The 18,592-nt window shown below is 39.6% G+C and overlaps 2 protein-coding genes across 2 annotated transcripts; both read right to left on the reverse strand.

Annotated features, from left to right (window-relative positions):
• Nucleotides 1-401: 401 nt before the first annotated feature.
• Nucleotides 402-2,212, reverse strand: LOC140825310 (ras-related protein RABA4d-like). The gene is made up of 2 exons (XM_073187003.1): nt 1,598-2,212; nt 402-972 (listed from the first exon to the last, which is right to left on the reverse strand). Exons 1-2 carry the CDS (start codon nt 1,825-1,827, stop codon nt 525-527), a joined length of 678 nt encoding a protein of 225 aa, XP_073043104.1. The 5' UTR covers nt 1,828-2,212; the 3' UTR covers nt 402-524.
• A 572-nt stretch (nt 2,213-2,784) lies between these two features.
• Nucleotides 2,785-17,716, reverse strand: LOC140825309 (OVARIAN TUMOR DOMAIN-containing deubiquitinating enzyme 4-like). The gene is made up of 6 exons (XM_073187002.1): nt 17,581-17,716; nt 5,648-6,242; nt 5,349-5,470; nt 4,092-4,132; nt 3,828-3,926; nt 2,785-3,404 (listed from the first exon to the last, which is right to left on the reverse strand). The coding sequence occupies exons 2-6, from the start codon at nt 6,201-6,203 to the stop codon at nt 3,233-3,235; spliced, it is 990 nt and encodes a 329-aa protein (XP_073043103.1). The 5' UTR covers nt 6,204-6,242; nt 17,581-17,716; the 3' UTR covers nt 2,785-3,232.
• Nucleotides 17,717-18,592: the final 876 nt, after the last annotated feature.

Below are 18,592 nucleotides of genomic sequence, written 5' to 3' on the forward strand. Positions count from 1 at the left end.
TAGCCTGATTTTTTATTGGATAAGTACTAAAATCAGAATGTGACCCGTTCAATATATATTCCCCGTTTTCGCTCGTTTAGAAGACTAATTTTGAATCAAGAGTATGCTAACAACCCCAGGATGGATGTTTTTGCGGCCCTCAAATGTCGACCTAGAACCTGGATTTGTGTTGTAATATCCTTGGCACTGTAAGAGTAGCAGTTGACCTCTTGTTGTTTACATGACTATCTGGTTTTTGTATGGTAGCATGCATTTGGCCTCGTAGAACCGTAGATAGATAAAAGAAATAAAGGACATGAGTTTGATTGCTTTGTGTTGATTAAGGTTGCAAATGAGTTGCGTCGTATTATTCATCTAAGTTTGAATTTTAAAAATTCGACTATTTATGTAAGTTTGAATTAAATTTTTTTTTATACGGATCGCTCATTCGAATAAAACAAGATCACTTTAAACCAATACGTACACGAGCCATGTTATGTCGTAAAAGGCAAAGAATTGAAATACCAAAAGAAAAAGAAAAACATTCAAGAGTTCCTGCAGCATCCACCCTTTCTCCTATTGGGATCCATCTCCTGACCAGGAACAACTATCTTAGTACCCTTCAGTGATGCAGATTTTCCATAATCCATTCCGTCGGCCACGGCAAGTGATTTCTTGCTCATGATTCGATATATCTCAGTCAAAATTGTCATGAACGCGCTTTCAACATTGGTTGCTTCAAGGGCCGACGTCTCCATGAAGTACAAGTTCTCTCTTTCAGCAAACTCTTGAGCATCCTCTGACGGAACTGCCCTAAGAGTGCCAAGATCACATTTGTTGCCAATGAGCATTATCACGATATTTTTATCGGCATGGCCTCTCAGCTCCTCGAGCCATCGTGCCATGTGATCAAACGACTGGCGTTTTGTCATGTCATAAACCAGCATTGCACCAACAGCACCTCGGTAGTAAGCGCTTGTTACTGCTCGGTACCTATGAAACCAAAAAAGAAAACGAGAAAAGGCTAAACAGATCAAAGATCGTGGTGCATATATTATATGAGAAATGCAGAAGTCTTCTAAATCGTTGGCTTTGATTCTGTACATGTGGTGCGCATATCACACACTTGTAAAAGATATGAATTGTAAATCCCAAAATGTTACTGTTCAGATTCGTTTATTGTCTATATCAAAATTTAGGCACCATTTCTTGTTCCTCTCCCTCTGCATTACACTTGTCACGATATCTTCTTTACCTCTTCCTCTACTTTTAGAGGTTTACCTAGGTACATTCCATCTTAATCTCGAGGACTAACTGTTTTGAGTGTTTGCAAATCTTTTTTCAATTACCATTTATCTGATATTCATCTGCATTGCACGCAGAGCATCATGGCAAGATTTCTTGCATGTGATTTTGCAATGCTACCATAATCATATAGACACAAATCTGATTCAATTCCACATGGATATGGCAAACTCTTGGGATTTGATTTCAGCATCACCCATCCACACAAAAGCCAAAAACAGTTTTTAAATAATTCCAAGACACTTGTAGAGAAAATACGAAAGATTCAAACAAGACGAAAGATTCAAACAAGAGGGTGATTCAAGGATGAAACCTCTCTTGACCAGCAGTGTCCCAAATCTGTGCCTTCACAGTCTTGTTGTCGATAACTAAGGTCTTGGTCTGGAATTCAACCCCAATTGTAGCCTTTGATTCCAAACTGAATTCATTCCTCGCAAACCTACCCAACAATTGGGATTTTCCCACTGCGGAATCCCCAATCAGAACAATCTTAAACACATAATCGATCTTCTGATTAAAATCTCCACCATATATATTTGACATCGTCACCAACCTTCGAAATCCTATCCTGTATTCTCCTCCTTGGAAGCAATATCCTCCCGATTTTCCCCGAACAGTAGCATAAATATCCGGATATGGCAATATCAACCAAATTGCACACAGGGTTGCTTTTTCTCCCTTTTGTTATTACGCTTTTGAATTGATGGATTAAATGGGAAATGAAAGAAGTAATTACTCACGCAAATCGATCAAGAAAACTGGGGTTCCTACGCGATTACGAATCTGATTCGATGAAAGAACTATCGATGGAAATATTTCTTTAGTACAAAAGTGAGTTTTGAGGAGGGAAGCCAAAAAATGGAAGACCAACGGCATGTGCGGGACCCATCTAACCGTTTCCAAGTTTCTCTAATTTTTTTTTATTTGTTAAATAATTTATTATTAAAAATAAAATATGGAGAAGCCTAGAGCCATCAAATACGGTTTTTATTGGTACCTTATCATGAATTTTTTTTTTCATCAATGGTAAATCTCTAATTTAGCTGTTATCAATAATTTCTTGTTCAAAATTTAGCTCCAAATTAATAGGCTTAGACCAAAAAATAAAAAAAAAACTTGTGTTAAAACGATCTCACGGGTCGTATTTTGTGAGACGGATCTCTTATTTGAGTCATCCATTAACAAATATTACTTTTTATACTAAGAATATTACTTTTTATTGTGAATATCAGTAGAGTTGACTCGTCTCACAGATAAAATTCGTGAAACCTGTCTCATAAGAAACTTCCTCAAAAATAAATAAAAAAAAGATGTTCCATGGGTTTCAAATGTTACAAAATAAAAAGACAATATCACATGTGACCCCGCCAATGTTACGACAAATATAGTTTCAAAAAATAGAATCATACTATACCTAAAAAGGGTTTATTAATATTTAAAAAAAATCAAAAAAATAAATAAAATATAAAAACCTCTATTCTTGGAGATTTCACTTGGATGTAGGAGAACCCATATAATATCTTGTCACTTTTAATTGATACAAGAACATAAGAAAACGAAAGAATACACAGAATGACTTATGTAAAGTAAATAAAAAAAAATGTATCCATAAAAAGTGGTATGGAAATCAGCTTCGTCCTATCAAGAATAAACTATGCGTAATATTTCTGGAATACACACACAAGTCATACATGCAGACCGTTGTAGGCATCCTGAAATAGGTTATAATCGTAATCGTGATTTCTGAGGTCTCTTTTTGTTTGGAGCAAGGAAGAAGGGTGTGAAATTATTATTCCAATCATACCAGACTCTGATATTCCTTCCCTTTATATACTAATGAACTTATATATAACAGCATGACTAGTTTTCGTGTTTCACCAATCAACCAGTATTTCTTAGCTTTCGCGGGGTGAGAGATTCATCGTGTAACAAGATTCTCACGGGAATCTCAAAGTCTTGACCTTGCCCCACTCTGACCATGTATATGAAGCGCATCATAATGACCGGAACCATGATACAGGATTTCAATAGGTTTGTCCTTGCCATATTCTTGACCGTACTCCGCAATAGATATCAGGCCACCAGATTTTCGGTCATACATGTAGACCGTTATAGGCATGCTGAAATAGTTATAATCATTAGATGTAATGAATCGTGATTTCTGTGGTCTTTTTTTGTTTGGGGCAAGGAGGAAGGGTGTGAAATTATTATTCCAATCATACCAGAACCAAACAAAATGCAAAATGAATAACATCGGGACAACTTATGCCCATAGCAGCAATTTAGCATTCCTTAGCAGAATGGCGACTACGTTTATGACATTAGGTTAGAAAGCAAGGAAAACTTTTATCATATTTAAATTACAGTCAGAGAAAAACAAGGAGATTATGGTCGTACCATAGATGCTGAGGTCTATGGAAACAAGTTTAAAGCGACAAAATTATCCACTCAAAAGAAGCACGTATCACAGTGTAAATGAAGTTCATCAAAAGATCCAAGATACAGATATGTGCATGCAAGTGCAACTCAAAACATGCACTTACTGGAGTACATGAGAAGCCATTAATAGTTCCGGTTCACCTCCCCATTCATGAGGTTTCCTCATGCTTGAAACGTAAGTGTCGAAATCGCCTTCTATAAACCTGAAAATCAATTAAAACTTTAGGTATTGAATTTTTCACAAAGTAAATGAGGAAGAAGATGGAAATTGTTTTGAAGGCATGTTAATGTGGGTATGTGTACAATAAGTCTCAGTTGATAATAGAAAATTGGATCCACCGTGTCAAATAAGTAAAAAATAAACTTACCATTCTGTCTCTTCCCGTCTTTTGACAAGTTCATCAGCCACCTAACACATTTAGCAGATCAACAATTAGAGGACTCAGCATCACATATTATCAAGGCAAAATTACATTATGTTCTAAATGACACTTTCAACTGGTCATCGATGGGGCATCATATGATAAGAGCAGCACAAATTAAAGTACCATGGCCAATAAATTAAGTCTTCACAGGCTACTTTTATGAAATCAATTAAGATTTTGGCGTAAGGAAGTTGGCAGCAAGAAGGAATCAGAGGAATGAAACTAAATTAATTAGCTATAGTTTGGTATTCCATGACCAGACAATGATAGGAAAATTAATAAGTTGAAGCTTTCTAGAAGCAAAATGCATCATAAGCCTCGAATCTAATACTTCAGCCACAAAAGATTTTTTTTAAGAAGTATCCATTACTTGTTTGTGCACCTTTACACTTAACTATTGAATTGGAAGTATTGAATTTCTAACTCAAAAGTAGGGGTGTATGGTAAGTCAACGCGGCTCATGCTCAAAATTAAATTTTAAATAATGGTTTATACTCTAATAATATAATATGAAACTAATATTTTTAATATTATATTTAGTGTTATTGTTATATAAACAATAATATAAAATATATCAATGTTAAATTTTATATAGAGAGCTCATAAATAGGGATCATGAGCCAAACTCATATTTGCACCCGTGAACAGATTTGTGATTGAATTTCGCAAACTCAATATAAGCTCACTAGTGAGTTCATGAGACAAGTTGGATCTCGAGCTTGAACTCATTTATTTTGATCTCGATAAGTTAAAAATTAATTTTAGTTAACTTTTTATGTTCTAATAATGCAGCAAAAAATTGCAAACTATTTAATTTAATACGTCATTATTATTATTATTATTATAGAGAACTCACGAATGAGTTCATGAATCAAACATCATGAACTAGACTCGTCTTGTGATCCATAGAGAACTCGTGAATGAGTTCATGAATCAAACCTCATGAACTAGACCTATGATCTAAGCTTGTAAAGGCGTTCACGCACAAATTTTGTAAACCAAATATGAGTTTGTGAGCTATCGCGAGCCAAGGTTGGAAGCTCGAGCTCTCTTATTCTAAGCTCGAGCCTGATTTGTTTTTAATTTAACCCGACTCATTTGCACCCCTTTTCATGAGATTATTATCATGACCATTAAGTTTCCTTAATAAAGTCCTTGTTGCTAATGACAAAAGTACATAATGGCAGACCTCAGACATACCCTAGCCCTTAATTCATCGGCCATCTCCCTCTGAAGGGTCTCATTTGGAGGGCTCTTTCCTGATAGTACACAAGCTCCATGGACAATAGAGCGAAACAAGCATCTCCCATCACCAGGTATACCTGTATAGCATGAAGCGGTTATCTACATTATGAAAACGGGTAAGAAAAACAAAGGTACATCATCTATTATACATTACAAAAGATGTGTCAGCATAATCAGTAGATTCAATGTATGGGAAAAAAACTCATGCATCCTGGAATAAATTGTACATGAAAGATGAATTATACGCTACAGACCAGTCACCGAGTAGTCAGTGAAGACTTTCTTTTCCTTCTCATTTCCCTCAGGTGCTTCAGCATGTGTAGGTGTGGCGGTTGAAAAACAAACCAACAATGCAATAAAAAAGCCAGCAGATGCTTGTCGTTGTTGCCAAGAAACAGGTCCAATATTATATTTAATTTTGGAAGCGATTATTTTCTCAGGAACCGGAAGCCTCGTACTCGTGATTCTGAATCCAGTTGAGAGACTGACACTCATCCAATTTCTCTGATGGCATTTAGGATTAAAAATATTAAATGCTAATGAGTGACGAGTAGTCCTGTTTTTGGATTTACATGCAATACTTATCCGTCTAGATGCTTTAGACCCATCAGTCAACAAACAGTAGCCTGAAGACGAGACTAGCATGGAAGTATAAGGTAGTTTCGGACGCATGTTCAATCTATGGAAACAGCAAGAAGTAGAAGGTGCTTGGATAACATCAAAAGCATGATTGCTTATCCGTCTCCGGACACTCCAAATTAAGCAGGTCACGTTTTTTGTGCACGTACTAATGGGAGAGCAAATCATCATGTTCACAACAACTTACAGGAAGTACGGGATAGAATAGCCCTACACAAGGAAATACTAAATCAAGAATCGGAAAATAATCCCATCAACTTGCAGACTAATACAAACCGATACATTGAGCTAATGAATTTGAGCCCAAATACGTTTCCATCCCTTATCGAGAAAATACAAGCACGCGCATAAAAACCCAAATAAAGAATCCTCGATTAAAAAAAAAAAAAATATATATATATATATATATATATATCTGTTTGGGCTAAAAATAATTTAATTACAAGCCCAATTCAATTAGTGAAGCCCAATTTAATTATGCAAGCCCATCAAACTTGGCGGACAAATTTCCATCGGTTCAAACTAATCACTGAGCGCGGAAGAGGAAGAAGAACGTGGGAGGATAGGTAGAAATCGTGGCATGAGTGGGAAAGATCATGGGCTCATGGGGGAGTGGAAAGAAACTGCACAGGCGCTGGGAAGAAAAAGGGATCGGCAAACACAGATCAAGACACACAACAGAACTCTACACAGACAAAATCTGCAAATACGCTCTGCAAAATTCAATCTTTCATTGCACTAGTTTTCAAGTATTTCCAGTACATTTCTAGCGTCTTCTAGTTCTAGATTTCAGCAATTATTTGTGTTATATTTCCATATTTTGTAAATTCCTACTGTTTGTTGAAAATATAAATGATGTCAGGAGTTTATTCCCCAAATTCCAGTAGTTTTCTTTATTTTGGCGTCGTAGCCATTTTAGGAGATTAGAACCGACGGTCGAATTTAGTATACATAATCGTCAAGTTTTTAGAAGTTAGATTTTCGTTGTTTTTACGCAAATTGGTGCACTTCGCACCTGGCACGCCCGCAACACCAAATATTGTGCAAACATATTTTTGGCACGCCCAGTGGGACCCGCACTATGGCGCCAAGGAGAAAAGAAAACGTCAACCAGGAGAGTGGGGAGTCTCTGGCTAATCAAGAGGGAACTCAGTTTCCACAGCCAGAGCAACCTACTGTTGAACCACATACTGAAGAAGTAGATCTGCAGATTCCTACTACATACGATCAAGTTTCAAACAAGGTGATGGAAGAGTTAACTGCTATAAAGATTGAGGAAATCTCACTGGCCCTGTCCAAGGCAATGGCCGACTGTTTGAAGACTTTACTGAGTAGACCGAATCAATCTACCAGAGGGGAGCAAAATACCACTGTCAAAGAGACTGGCCAAGGAAGCAACCAAGTCCAGGAATTCGACCAGGGAGTTGGAAACTCAAGGGCTGGCGATCCTCGCCGCCCGGAGTTCACTCTCCCAAATCATCCAGAGAGAAGGTACACACCACCTCACAAGAGAGAAGAAACTTTAGGTGGAAGATCACAGCCATATCCACGTGCTCACGGAGTGGGGAGCTCGAAACAACCAGTTACTCAAGTGTACAGTGTGACCAATCCTCTGTACCAACCGGGAGCTTATGATGGCATGTCCCACATGGATCATCAAGGAGTGGATGGGGGCGTACCAGGAGGTAATTTTGGTTTAAATGCAGGGTTCCAAGCTCGGGGGGCAAATTACTACCATCACCAACTCCCCGCTCGGAACATGCACGGGATTGATCCAGAAATGGTGAGAGAAGCTGTTCAAGAGTTATATGGGCCGGCCTTGAAACAGATTGGCCGCCCAGAGTTCCACAAACCCTATCCAGACTACATTGACGTGAATAACCCGTACCCAAGGGGTTATAGAGTTCATGATTTCAGTTTATTCTCCGGGGAGGATGGCCAGTCCAGCATGGAACACATAGCCAGATTCACTATCCAGTGCGGGGAATTAGCCAACTTGGAGAACTTCAACAATCTAAAGTTGCGGCTATTCCCGAATTCCCTCACTGCGACTGCATTCGCCTGGTATGCTTCACTCCCCAGAAATTCAGTAATGAGTTGGCAAGAGATGGAAAGGCAATTTCACATCCAATTCTATAGAACAGAGCCTGAAGTGTGCATTGCGGACTTATCCAGAGTCACTCAAAAGAAAGGAGAGTCTGTGGAATATTTCATAGACAGGTTCAAGAAGATGAAGAATAGGTGCAAGGTGTTCCTACCGGAGACCGAGTTCGTGAAAATGGCACAAAAGGGGCTAGATTTTGAATTGAGGAAGAAATTCCAGGGAATGGAGTTCAGGGATTTCTTCGAGCTAGCTGCCAAAGTGGCTGAATACGAAGAACTATTGCGTGAAGAGTCGTACAAGAAGAAAACTACTATGGGGTCTTATTATCAGGAGTTGGAAGAGGTGGCATTGGCAGAGATGCAATCGGCCGGGTCTTGCACAGTTCCCCTGCTAAAAAAGAAGCCAACAGAGAAGAACAGCTCCCAACTCCCCAAAGACATGCAGTACACATTCGATGTATCAAAGACCGAAGAAGTTTTCGACTTCTTGGTGAAAGAAAAGTTCATCACGTTCCCGCCTGATCACAAGATGCCACCTACAGAAGAGCTGAAGGGACGAGAGTATTGTAAATACCACAACTCCTATAATCATGCCACCAAATCTTGTTGGGCGTTCAAGAACATTTTGCAAGATAGGATTAACAAGGGAGTTGTGAAATTCCCCAACAAACAAGAGTCTATGGCAGTGGATGATGATCCTTTCCCCCCGGTAGCTTTGGTTAATGTGAATGTGACAGATTTGAGGGATCTTCTCAATGAGAAAAGAAGCCGATCCTTTGCAGTGATAGACCGAGTAATCAAGAAATACTGGGTTCCGAAGGATCAATTGTTTGAAGATCGTGGAAGACATAGTGCCAATCAAATGCGCACAATTCAACCACGTTTCCCCAGAAATGTTGGTGAATCCGCGGCCTTTAGGCCGAGGAATCAACATTTCCTTGAAAGACCAGTGGTGGAGAAACAATGGTTTAGAGGGGAGTCATCTTGCAATCATCGTCAAAGGTATTCGGACAGGGGAAATGCATATGCATTTGAGTCACGAATGGTGGAAACTAGAAAATTATCAGCTGATCAAGGCAGAGAACGGCGTTCATACGAAATCACAAAAGGAAAAATGATTGAGAACAGTGGAGTAAAGCCGAGATACGTCCTTCCAGCCAGAGGGGAGTTCAGTGAGTCTTGGAGAGTGGCCCAACACAAAAAGTTCCCTAGGCCACCGACTAGGACACAACAGAGACGACTGTTGAGAGAAAGAGCTATTGCAAGAAGAGAGGAGTCCGCTAAGCTGAGGAATGAATCCAAAATTGATGTTCCAGTCTCCAATGAGCCAGTGGGGAGTAAATCTAAGTTTGGAAGATCGGCTACTGAGGACAAGTTTGTTGAAGACGATGATGATTTATTAAGCGAAGAGGATGATCAAGCAAGGAAATCAATTAATTTTCGCGTTGGGGAATTTCACATCACTGTGGATTGTGCCACTGGAGTGGTGATACTACCCGAGAGATTTAAAATGGTAGAAGAAGGGAACGGGGAGTTGATACCCCATGAATCGTCGCAAAAAGAAGATCAGGCAAGTAAACTCCCTGAAGGGAGTTCAAAAGTGATTATCAAGGAGGGTCACCGAAACAAGCCTCAGCAGGTGATACTTGAAAAGCCTACACCGGCCATGACCAAGCACATAAGGCCGTTGTACATCAAAGCCCACTTGAATGGAAAGCCAGTGTCTAGAGTGTTGATTGACAATGGCTCAGCGGTAAACGTTCTCCCAGTAAGAATGTTGAAAAGTCTGGGCAAAAATGAGGAAGACTTGATTCCTTCAGAAGTTTCGGTTGCTGCATTTACAGGGGAAACTACCAAGACCATTGGGGTACTCCCCGCTGATGTTACTGTGGGGAGTATGTCATCTTTATGTGCATTCTTCGTGGTAAACTCCTCCGCCAACTTCCAAGCGTTGTTAGGCAGAGATTGGATCCATGCAAACCAGTGCATACCATCCTCAATGCACCAACTGTTGTTATTTTGGAAGGGGGATGACGTGGAGGTCGTAGAAGCGGATGGACAACCGTTCCAAACTAGTGCAAGTGCAGTAGAAGCCAGATATTACAATGGGGATTTTGGGCCCATCAAAATCCGTAGCAATAGCAAGAAAGAAAATCCACTGTACATGCAAACACCAACTCCAAGCTCGGTGTTGGAAAGAATCCTCAAACCTACTGTTATCGTGCCGTCGAGGCCGACAATTCAGCCACTGATTGAGGAGATTGATGATTGATTCGAACCAAGAAGAAAAGGAGGTAGCTGCAACCTCTATATGGAAGGCACATGTGCAGCAAGTACTGGAAAACTAAAGGAAGAGGAAGCATGGGACACTTATGGAACTGAAGTTGTCCAAGAAGAAGAATACGAAGATGATGAGCTCCAAGTCGATGAGTTGTTGATGGCGCCATCTCAACTGGAAGATGGCCAACATGAAGTTCAAGACCCATTGGAAGAGATTAACTTGGGGGAGCTTGAGAATCCAAAAGTAGTATATGTGAGTAAGCTACTGGAAGAGCAGTTGAAGCAAGACTTGATCAGCATGTTGAAGGAATACAAAGATTGTTTTGCATGGAGTTATGATGACATGCCAGGGTTGGACCGAAAATTGGTCGAACACCGACTTCCACTCAAAGAAGGTTTCAAACCATTTCAACAGTATCTCGTCGCATGTCAAAAGAAGTTGAATTGAAAGTGAAAGAGGAAGTTGAGAAATTGTTGAAGGCCAAGTTTATAAAGCCAATCCGATATACCGAGTGGCTTTCAAACATTGTGCCAGTAATGAAGAAGAATGGCAAGGTCAGAATATGCATCGACTTCCGAGACTTGAACTGTGCAACTCCCAAAGATGTATATGTGATGCCGATACCTGATATGTTAATTGATTCAGTGGCTAAACATGAGTTGTTGTCTTTCATGGACGGGTTCTCGGGCTACAACCAAATCAAAATAGCTGAGACTGACACTCACAAAACAGCATTCAGATGCCCGGGAGCTGTTGGTACGTTTGAATGGCTTGTTATGCCATTCGGGCTAAAGAACGCGGGAGCCACGTATCAAAGAGCCATGAACTCCATCTTTCATGACATGATAGGACATCATATTGAAGTATATATAGCTGATATCGTTGTAAAGTCTAAACAAGCTACTGATCACATTGAGCACTTGAGGAAGAGTTTCCAAAGAATGAGGCAATATGAATTGAAGTTAAATCCATTGAAATGTGCATTTGGCGTGAAGGCATGAAACTTTCTGGGATTTCTTGTGCACCAGAGGGGAGTTGAAGTGGATAAAAACAAAGCCAAAGCCATTATGGAAGCAAATCTGCCTAGAAACAAGAAAGAGTTGCAACGCTTCCTTGGGCAAGTGAATTACCTGAGGCGTTTTATCTCTAACCTTGCAGGGAAGACAAAGGAGTTTTCACAGCTGTTGAAGCTCAAAGACAGCGGGGAGTTCAAATGGGAGGAGTCGCATCAGAAAGCTTTTGATGTGATCAAGGGTTATCTATCTAACCCACCTGTTCTGATGCCTCCCAGGTATGGAATGCCCCTTAAATTATACATCTCTGCTGCTCATGAGTCAATTGGATGCCTACTAGTTCAAAATAATCATGAAGGAAATGAACAAGCCATCTATTATTTGAGTAGATTCCTTACTCCAGTAGAGGTGAAATACTCTGTGATTGAAAAACTATGCTTAACACTGTATTATGCATGTACTAAGTTAAGACATTATTTGATTCAATCAAGAGTGTTTGTGGTGGCTAAAACCGATTTGATTAAATACATGCTTAATAGACCAATCCTCTCTGCGAGAATTGGCAAATGGTCTTTAGCATTGGCCGAGTTTACATTGACATATTATCCCCAAAAATCAGTAAAAGGCCAAGCTATTGCCGATTTTTTAGCTGATCACCCTTCACTTGATGAGTTTATTGGAGAACAGGTTGGGTTTCCAGTTTGTGGAGTGGGAGTTCAACCCTGGGAGTTGAAGTTCGATGGATCAAGTACAGAAACAGCAGCTGGAGCTGGTATTGTGATCACCTCCCCAAGAGGTGTGAAAACCGCTCTATCCTTTAATTTGGATTTCCCATGCACCAACAATCAAGCGGAATACGAAGCACTGGTCATTGGATTGGAAATTCTGAAAGGCTTAGGGGCAAGAGAGTTATTGATATCAGGGGATTCTCAGCTGGTACTCAAACAGCTGTCAGGGGAGTTCAAATGCACAAGTTTGTCCTTAGCTCCTTACTATACCGCCACACCCCAACTTCTAGATGATTTCGAGGAAGTGTCATTAGTCCACGTCCCAAGACAAAAAAATTGGGAGGCAGACGAGTTGGCACAGGTTGCTTCGGGATTGAAGGTGTCTCCAGAACTCACTCACAGACTAGTGTTGATTCAGAAGAAAAACCACCCTTCAATTCAGCAAAGAGGGATTCAGGTAGACACGCTCAACTTGGATGTAAACTTAGCTGGGGACTGGAGGGATGACATGAAAATGGTGCTAGAATCAACCGGGAAAGATATTTCACATGGTTTAAAAATGAGAGCTCTTAATTACGTTTTAGTGGAGGGTGATTTGTACATGAAAGGGTTAGATGGTCTGCTCCTCAGATGCATAGGCTTCCCAGAGGCTTTGGAGATCATGAAGCAAGTCCATGAGGGAGTGTGTGGAGCGCATTAATCTGGAATAAAGATGAGATGGTTGATAAGGAGGTATGGCTACTATTGGCCATCCATCCTGAAAGATTGCATCAAATATGCTAGGGGATGCCAGCCATGTCAGAGACACGGGAACATCCAAAGAATTCCGGCGGATGAACTTCACAGCGTTGCCACTCGTTCATCCTTGTGGCTACAGATTTTTTCACTAAATGGGTAGAAGCAGTGCCTTTGAAGAAAGCGGAGCAAGGGGATGTCATTAACTTTGTGAAAGAGAATATTATTCATAGATTTGGAATTTCAGAGTCATTGACCACGGATCAGGGAACTATGTTCACTGGCTCAGATATGAGGGAGTTTGCAGAAGACTATGGAATTAAATTGATAAACTCATCCCCTCACTACCCACAGTCAAACGGGCAAGCCGAAGCGTCAAATAAAGTGTTGATAAAGATTCTACAAAAGATGATGGAAGAGAATCCTAGGGATTGGCCAAGGCTGTTATCAGAAACTTTGTGGGCATACAGAACATCCAAGAGGACTGCCACTGGAGTGAGCCCTTTTTCCCTTACCTTTTGCCATGATGCAGTGCTCCCTTTGGAGATTATGGTGCCATCAATGCGAGTGGCAAAGCAAAATGAACTTTCCCTTGAGCATTATAATGAAGCAATGATCATGGAGTTAGAAGAACTAGATGAGCTGAGAATCCAAGCTTACAATGCTTTGCTGTTACAGAAATTGAAAGTGGCGAGAATCTATAACAAAAGAGTTAACAAGAAAAGTTTCCATGAAGGAGAAATAGTGTGGAAGACCATACTACCACTAGGAACAAAGGATAGGGAGCTGGGCAAATGGTCTCCCAACTGGGAGGGACCATTCAAGGTACATAAAGTGTTAGACGGAAATGCATATTGGCTATCAAGCATAGATGGTCATCCACACAAAAGATGCATAAACGGTAAGTATCTCAAGCCGTATTTTCCAAGTATGAGGGAAGAAGTAGGAAGAGCTTGCCAGTAAAGCAATCACGAAGGCTAATCTTCAGTGGGGAGTTGGCATTCTTCAGTGGGGAGTTGGCCTTCGGGGCCACTTTTGTATATATTAAGTTCCTTATTTCAAGATGTCACGTGATGTAGGCCTTAGGGCCACTGAAATAAATATCTGTTTATGATTCAACAATAAAATTGATAAGAGAGAGTGGGACACTAAGCCACTTTCATTCATCATTTTTAAGGCCATTTGTTTCACTAGGGAGTCGGCCTTATGGCCACTTATTTCCAATGTTTGTATGGTATGAGAAATCATGGTAAAGTAGACCGTACCGCCATTATATGAATTGGTTGTTTGCATGTGCAGTGACAGACCATGAAGTAGGCCTTCAGGCCACTTAGAATATGGCAAGAAAGAAATATACTGAGCGGGGAGTTGAGCTCACCGATCGGAAAAGCGAATAATAAAGGAAGAATAGAAGTGAACAAGGGCGTTATGCAAACCCCAAGATGACCCAGAAGTTGACTTTGGAAGAAAAATAGGCTGACCAGCCATTTTTGTATGTTCTAGCTTCATGTTCATGTTGTAAGATTTTATTTGAAGTAGGCCTTAGGGCCACTAATGTAAATATTTGTTGGTTATGATTCAAAAATTGAAAATGATCAATTAAAGTTGGCCAGTAGGCCACTTTTATCATATTGGATTCATTGTGTTTCGAAAGGGAATCAAGGAGGAGGATACTCTCGAGTGGGGAGTCTTAAGCCAACTTATGGTTTTGATTGAAATTGTTGGAATGAATTGGGTTGAGTGGATTAAGAACGAATATAAACTCCTTCCCAACATCCAATACACAACATCACATTAAACCCATCCTCATTCCACATCCAACACCCAATGACCACAACACCAAACCAACAATCAACAGATAAGAAGCGGAGCCACCGCATGCAAGAACAGTAAGTAAACGTGTATGCAGGAAAGGGGTCCGACTGAAGTGCAAATACGTGTATGCGGGAAAAGGGTCCAACTGAAGTGCAAATGCATATACGTGTATGCGGGAAAGGGGTCCGACTGAAGTGCAAATGAATACACGTGTATGCGGGAAAGGGATCCGACTGAAGTGCAATGCATAATGTAAAGGATGAGGGAATCGTCTTGAGTGGATGCAGCACATAAGAGCACATAAGAGCACGTAAGAGCATGTAAGGGTTAAGTCTTACCTGTGTTTCAAAAAGCTCTAAATGACACCAAAGCTTAAGTGTCGAGCGCACTGGAGAACTGAGGCCAATCCATGGCCAACTCTCAGTTAGTGTTACCTGCTATCAATGAACTTACCAACACCAACATATAGAAGCAGGAAACAAACGTGATAATGGTGATACACGCAAGGATATGCAATCGGGGAACATTCAACTAACAGAGCAAGATAACAGAAAAATAGATAGCCATAAAGATAAGGACTGGTGGTTGGCTGGAGATCAACACACTTACAGCAAAGATAATGACATCAGACTCCCCTGTCAGACAAGAATATAGATGTGGGAAGGCCAACTAATGGTTTATGAAGCTTGCATACATTGCTTCCACGAGGTAAATGCATCAAAATATCCAATGTCATATTTAATTCAGTAGGTGCAAGAGATGAAGCCAAGGGAGTGGCCGAGACCGAGACAGGAATAAACTTGGAAATAGTATGTTTATGAGGGTCAAAAACCACTGCATAAATGCAAGAGATATTCAGAAAAATCAATGGCTACTGATGTACACAAGGCCAAATAATGGCCACTTTACCGCACCTTCAAAGCAAAGGCTAATGAATGGCCTATTAATACCCAATCCATAATTCCCCACAAAAAACTAGAGTTAGCCCAATTACACAGATAAACCAATTGTTCATCCTTTGGTTCCTAGGATACAAAATCACAAAGCAGGGAATAAAAATTGCCAGTCAATCATTCAACATTAAAGGAGCTGGAAAAGAGTTCAGGGAATGAAGAAATACCCATGGCCGTCGATGAGTTCTGACCCAAGCCGAGAAGAGCACACGCTCTTGCAGAAGAAAGCTGGCCAAAACGCGATACGCCAATTGATAACCCAGAGATGACGGCGAACGAATTGGGGCCACTATTGGAGCCGGCAAATGCCACGGGCAGCGTGGCAGCAGAGCGGCGGAGGCAGACGCAGCACTCGCAACGTTGAAGGCAGCGGTGGAGGCGCCGGAAACATCGACTTGGGCAACGTTGAAACCAGCACCCGTGACACTCGATTCCAATGGAGGCGTCGGAGCCGATTTTTGAGCCATATCGAGATGTCAAGCGACAACAGCGTGGAGGAGATGACAGTAAAAGAGGGGGCTAGCGAAGCGGCAGAAGTCCACGATAGCAGCGGGAGCAATCGGAAGAAGAAGAGGGGAGCGATTTGTAGAAGAGGCGGGGAAAGAGCGATCGAGATAGGAGATTTGAATCAGAATAAAGTGAGCCCAATGATTTACAATCCAGATACTAATTGGGCTTGGATAAATGGCCCAATGCTAGAAATAAAATGATAAATGACTATGGGCCACTACGAATAAATGGGTCGAACTGGGCTATATACAAGCATTTTGGCCCAATGGGCCAATGCTTGCGGGGGGCAATTGTTTGGGCTAAAAATAATTTAATTACAAGCCCAATTCAATTAGTGAAGCCCAATTTAATTATGCAAGCCCATCAAACTTGGCGGACAAATTTCCATCGGTTCAAACTAATCACTGAGCGCGGAAGAGGAAGAAGAACGTGGGAGGATAGGTAGAAATCGTGGCATGAGTGGGAAAGATCATGGGCTCATGGGGGAGTGGAAAGAAACTGCACAGGCGCTGGGAAGAAAAAGGGATCGGCAAACACAGATCAAGACACACAACAGAACTCTACACAGACAAAATCTGCAAATACGCTCTGGAAAATTCAATCTTTCATTGCACTAGTTTTCAAGTATTTCCAGTACATTTCTAGCGTCTTCTAGTTCTAGATTTCAGCAATTATTTGTGTTATATTTCCATATTTTGTAAATTCCTACTATTTGTTGAAAATATAAATGATGTCAGGAGTTTATTCCCCAAATTCCAGTAGTTTTCTTTATTTTGGCGTCGTAGTCATTTTAGGAGATTAGAACCGACGGTCGAATTTAGTATCCATAATCGTCAAGTTTTTAGAAGTTAGATTTTCGTTGTTTTTACGCAAATTGGTGCACTTCGCACCTGGCACGCCCGCAACACCAAATATTGTGCAAACAATATCTTTTTCACAACAAATTGCCACATAATAAAACAAGAAGAAGAAAAAAACGGAGATAAAGAATATGAATGCATAGGCTAAGCAAATTCATTTTCAAAATCCAAAATAAACCAGAGTCAATTTCGAAATTCCCCCAAAAATTGCTCAAAACAAAGTCTCGCCCTCAGAGGCATATATACAAAATAGAACCAGTATTAAATGTCATTATCAGTTAAATTACGATATAAATAAGATTACATAAATACATTAAGTTAACAGTTAACACTTAGCATAACCATATGCACAACACAATATTAAGGAGAGAAAGAAAAAACCCATCAGTTATTCAAATGAAGGAACTCAATGGGCACAAGAACATTGAAGATAAGATCACAACAATGAAGTTCACAGATAAAAATAAAATGAAAAAAACATAAAAAAATAAACTTACAGCATCAAAGTAAAGAATAATTAGCATAAGCAGAAAAGAATATTTACCACTACCTTTGGTTGCAGAAAATTTGAAGAAGAAGCGGACATATAACAGGGAAACTTGCGATTCCAACTTCCCAGCGTTGTTCGGTATACGATTGAGATAATTTTGCTGGGTGATTTCTTGAATCAGCTCAATTGAGAAATAAGTATTTAACGACGTCGCTGATAATTGAATTGGAAGATTAGGATTGGACCTTTGCTTGGGTTAGCCCACAAAACATTATTCTTAAGAATTGGGCCGTTGGCTGAATTAGATCCAAATACTAGATTATAAAATCTTGGGCCTACAAGCAAATGCATGATGTGACAATTATATTTATCTACATATATTATTTAAAAACTTGAACCTGTGTATTTATTTAAATTTAAACTTGCATAATTGCAATAAGTTTAGTACAATGGATTTGTTTACAAATTTACATATATTTATACAATATCAATAAATCATATATCAGTATAGGAACTAAATTTCAATTGGTTTTACTAAGTATTATTTAAAATTCAATTATAAATTTATTGGTATTTTTTTTAACAAAAATTCCAATCCTTCTTTTGAGCAAAAAAAAATATTTATTTATTTTTAATTTTTTTTCAACAATTATTCATCTTTAAAATTTTCATGTTTCACAAAATGGTTTTTCTTCACATTGATTATATATTTTTTTTAAAGAAAACATTAATTTTAATTATTATATAAATTTTAATTATTATTAATAGTGTATATATAATTTTTTTCCCAACTCTGTGCACAACCTCACATCACATATGTATGTACATATATTATATTGGACACAAAATAAACACAATTAATGACAAGATATCAAAATTTATATATGGGCTTAGTTTGTTCTGGTCATCCACAATGTCATATATGGGACCAGGCCCATTATAGAGTGGGCCCAATTGCTATACAAGTTGTCCACTATGACTATTATATGTTGTACAAAGCATTAACTGGACATGTTTCGTTGATTATTTGTGATTAAAATATCTGTCCAAAAAGTAGATTAATAATGTGATT

Source organism: Primulina eburnea, chromosome 3, assembly GCF_022965805.1.
Source record: "Primulina eburnea isolate SZY01 chromosome 3, ASM2296580v1, whole genome shotgun sequence".
Lineage (NCBI taxonomy): Eukaryota > Viridiplantae > Streptophyta > Magnoliopsida > Lamiales > Gesneriaceae > Primulina > Primulina eburnea.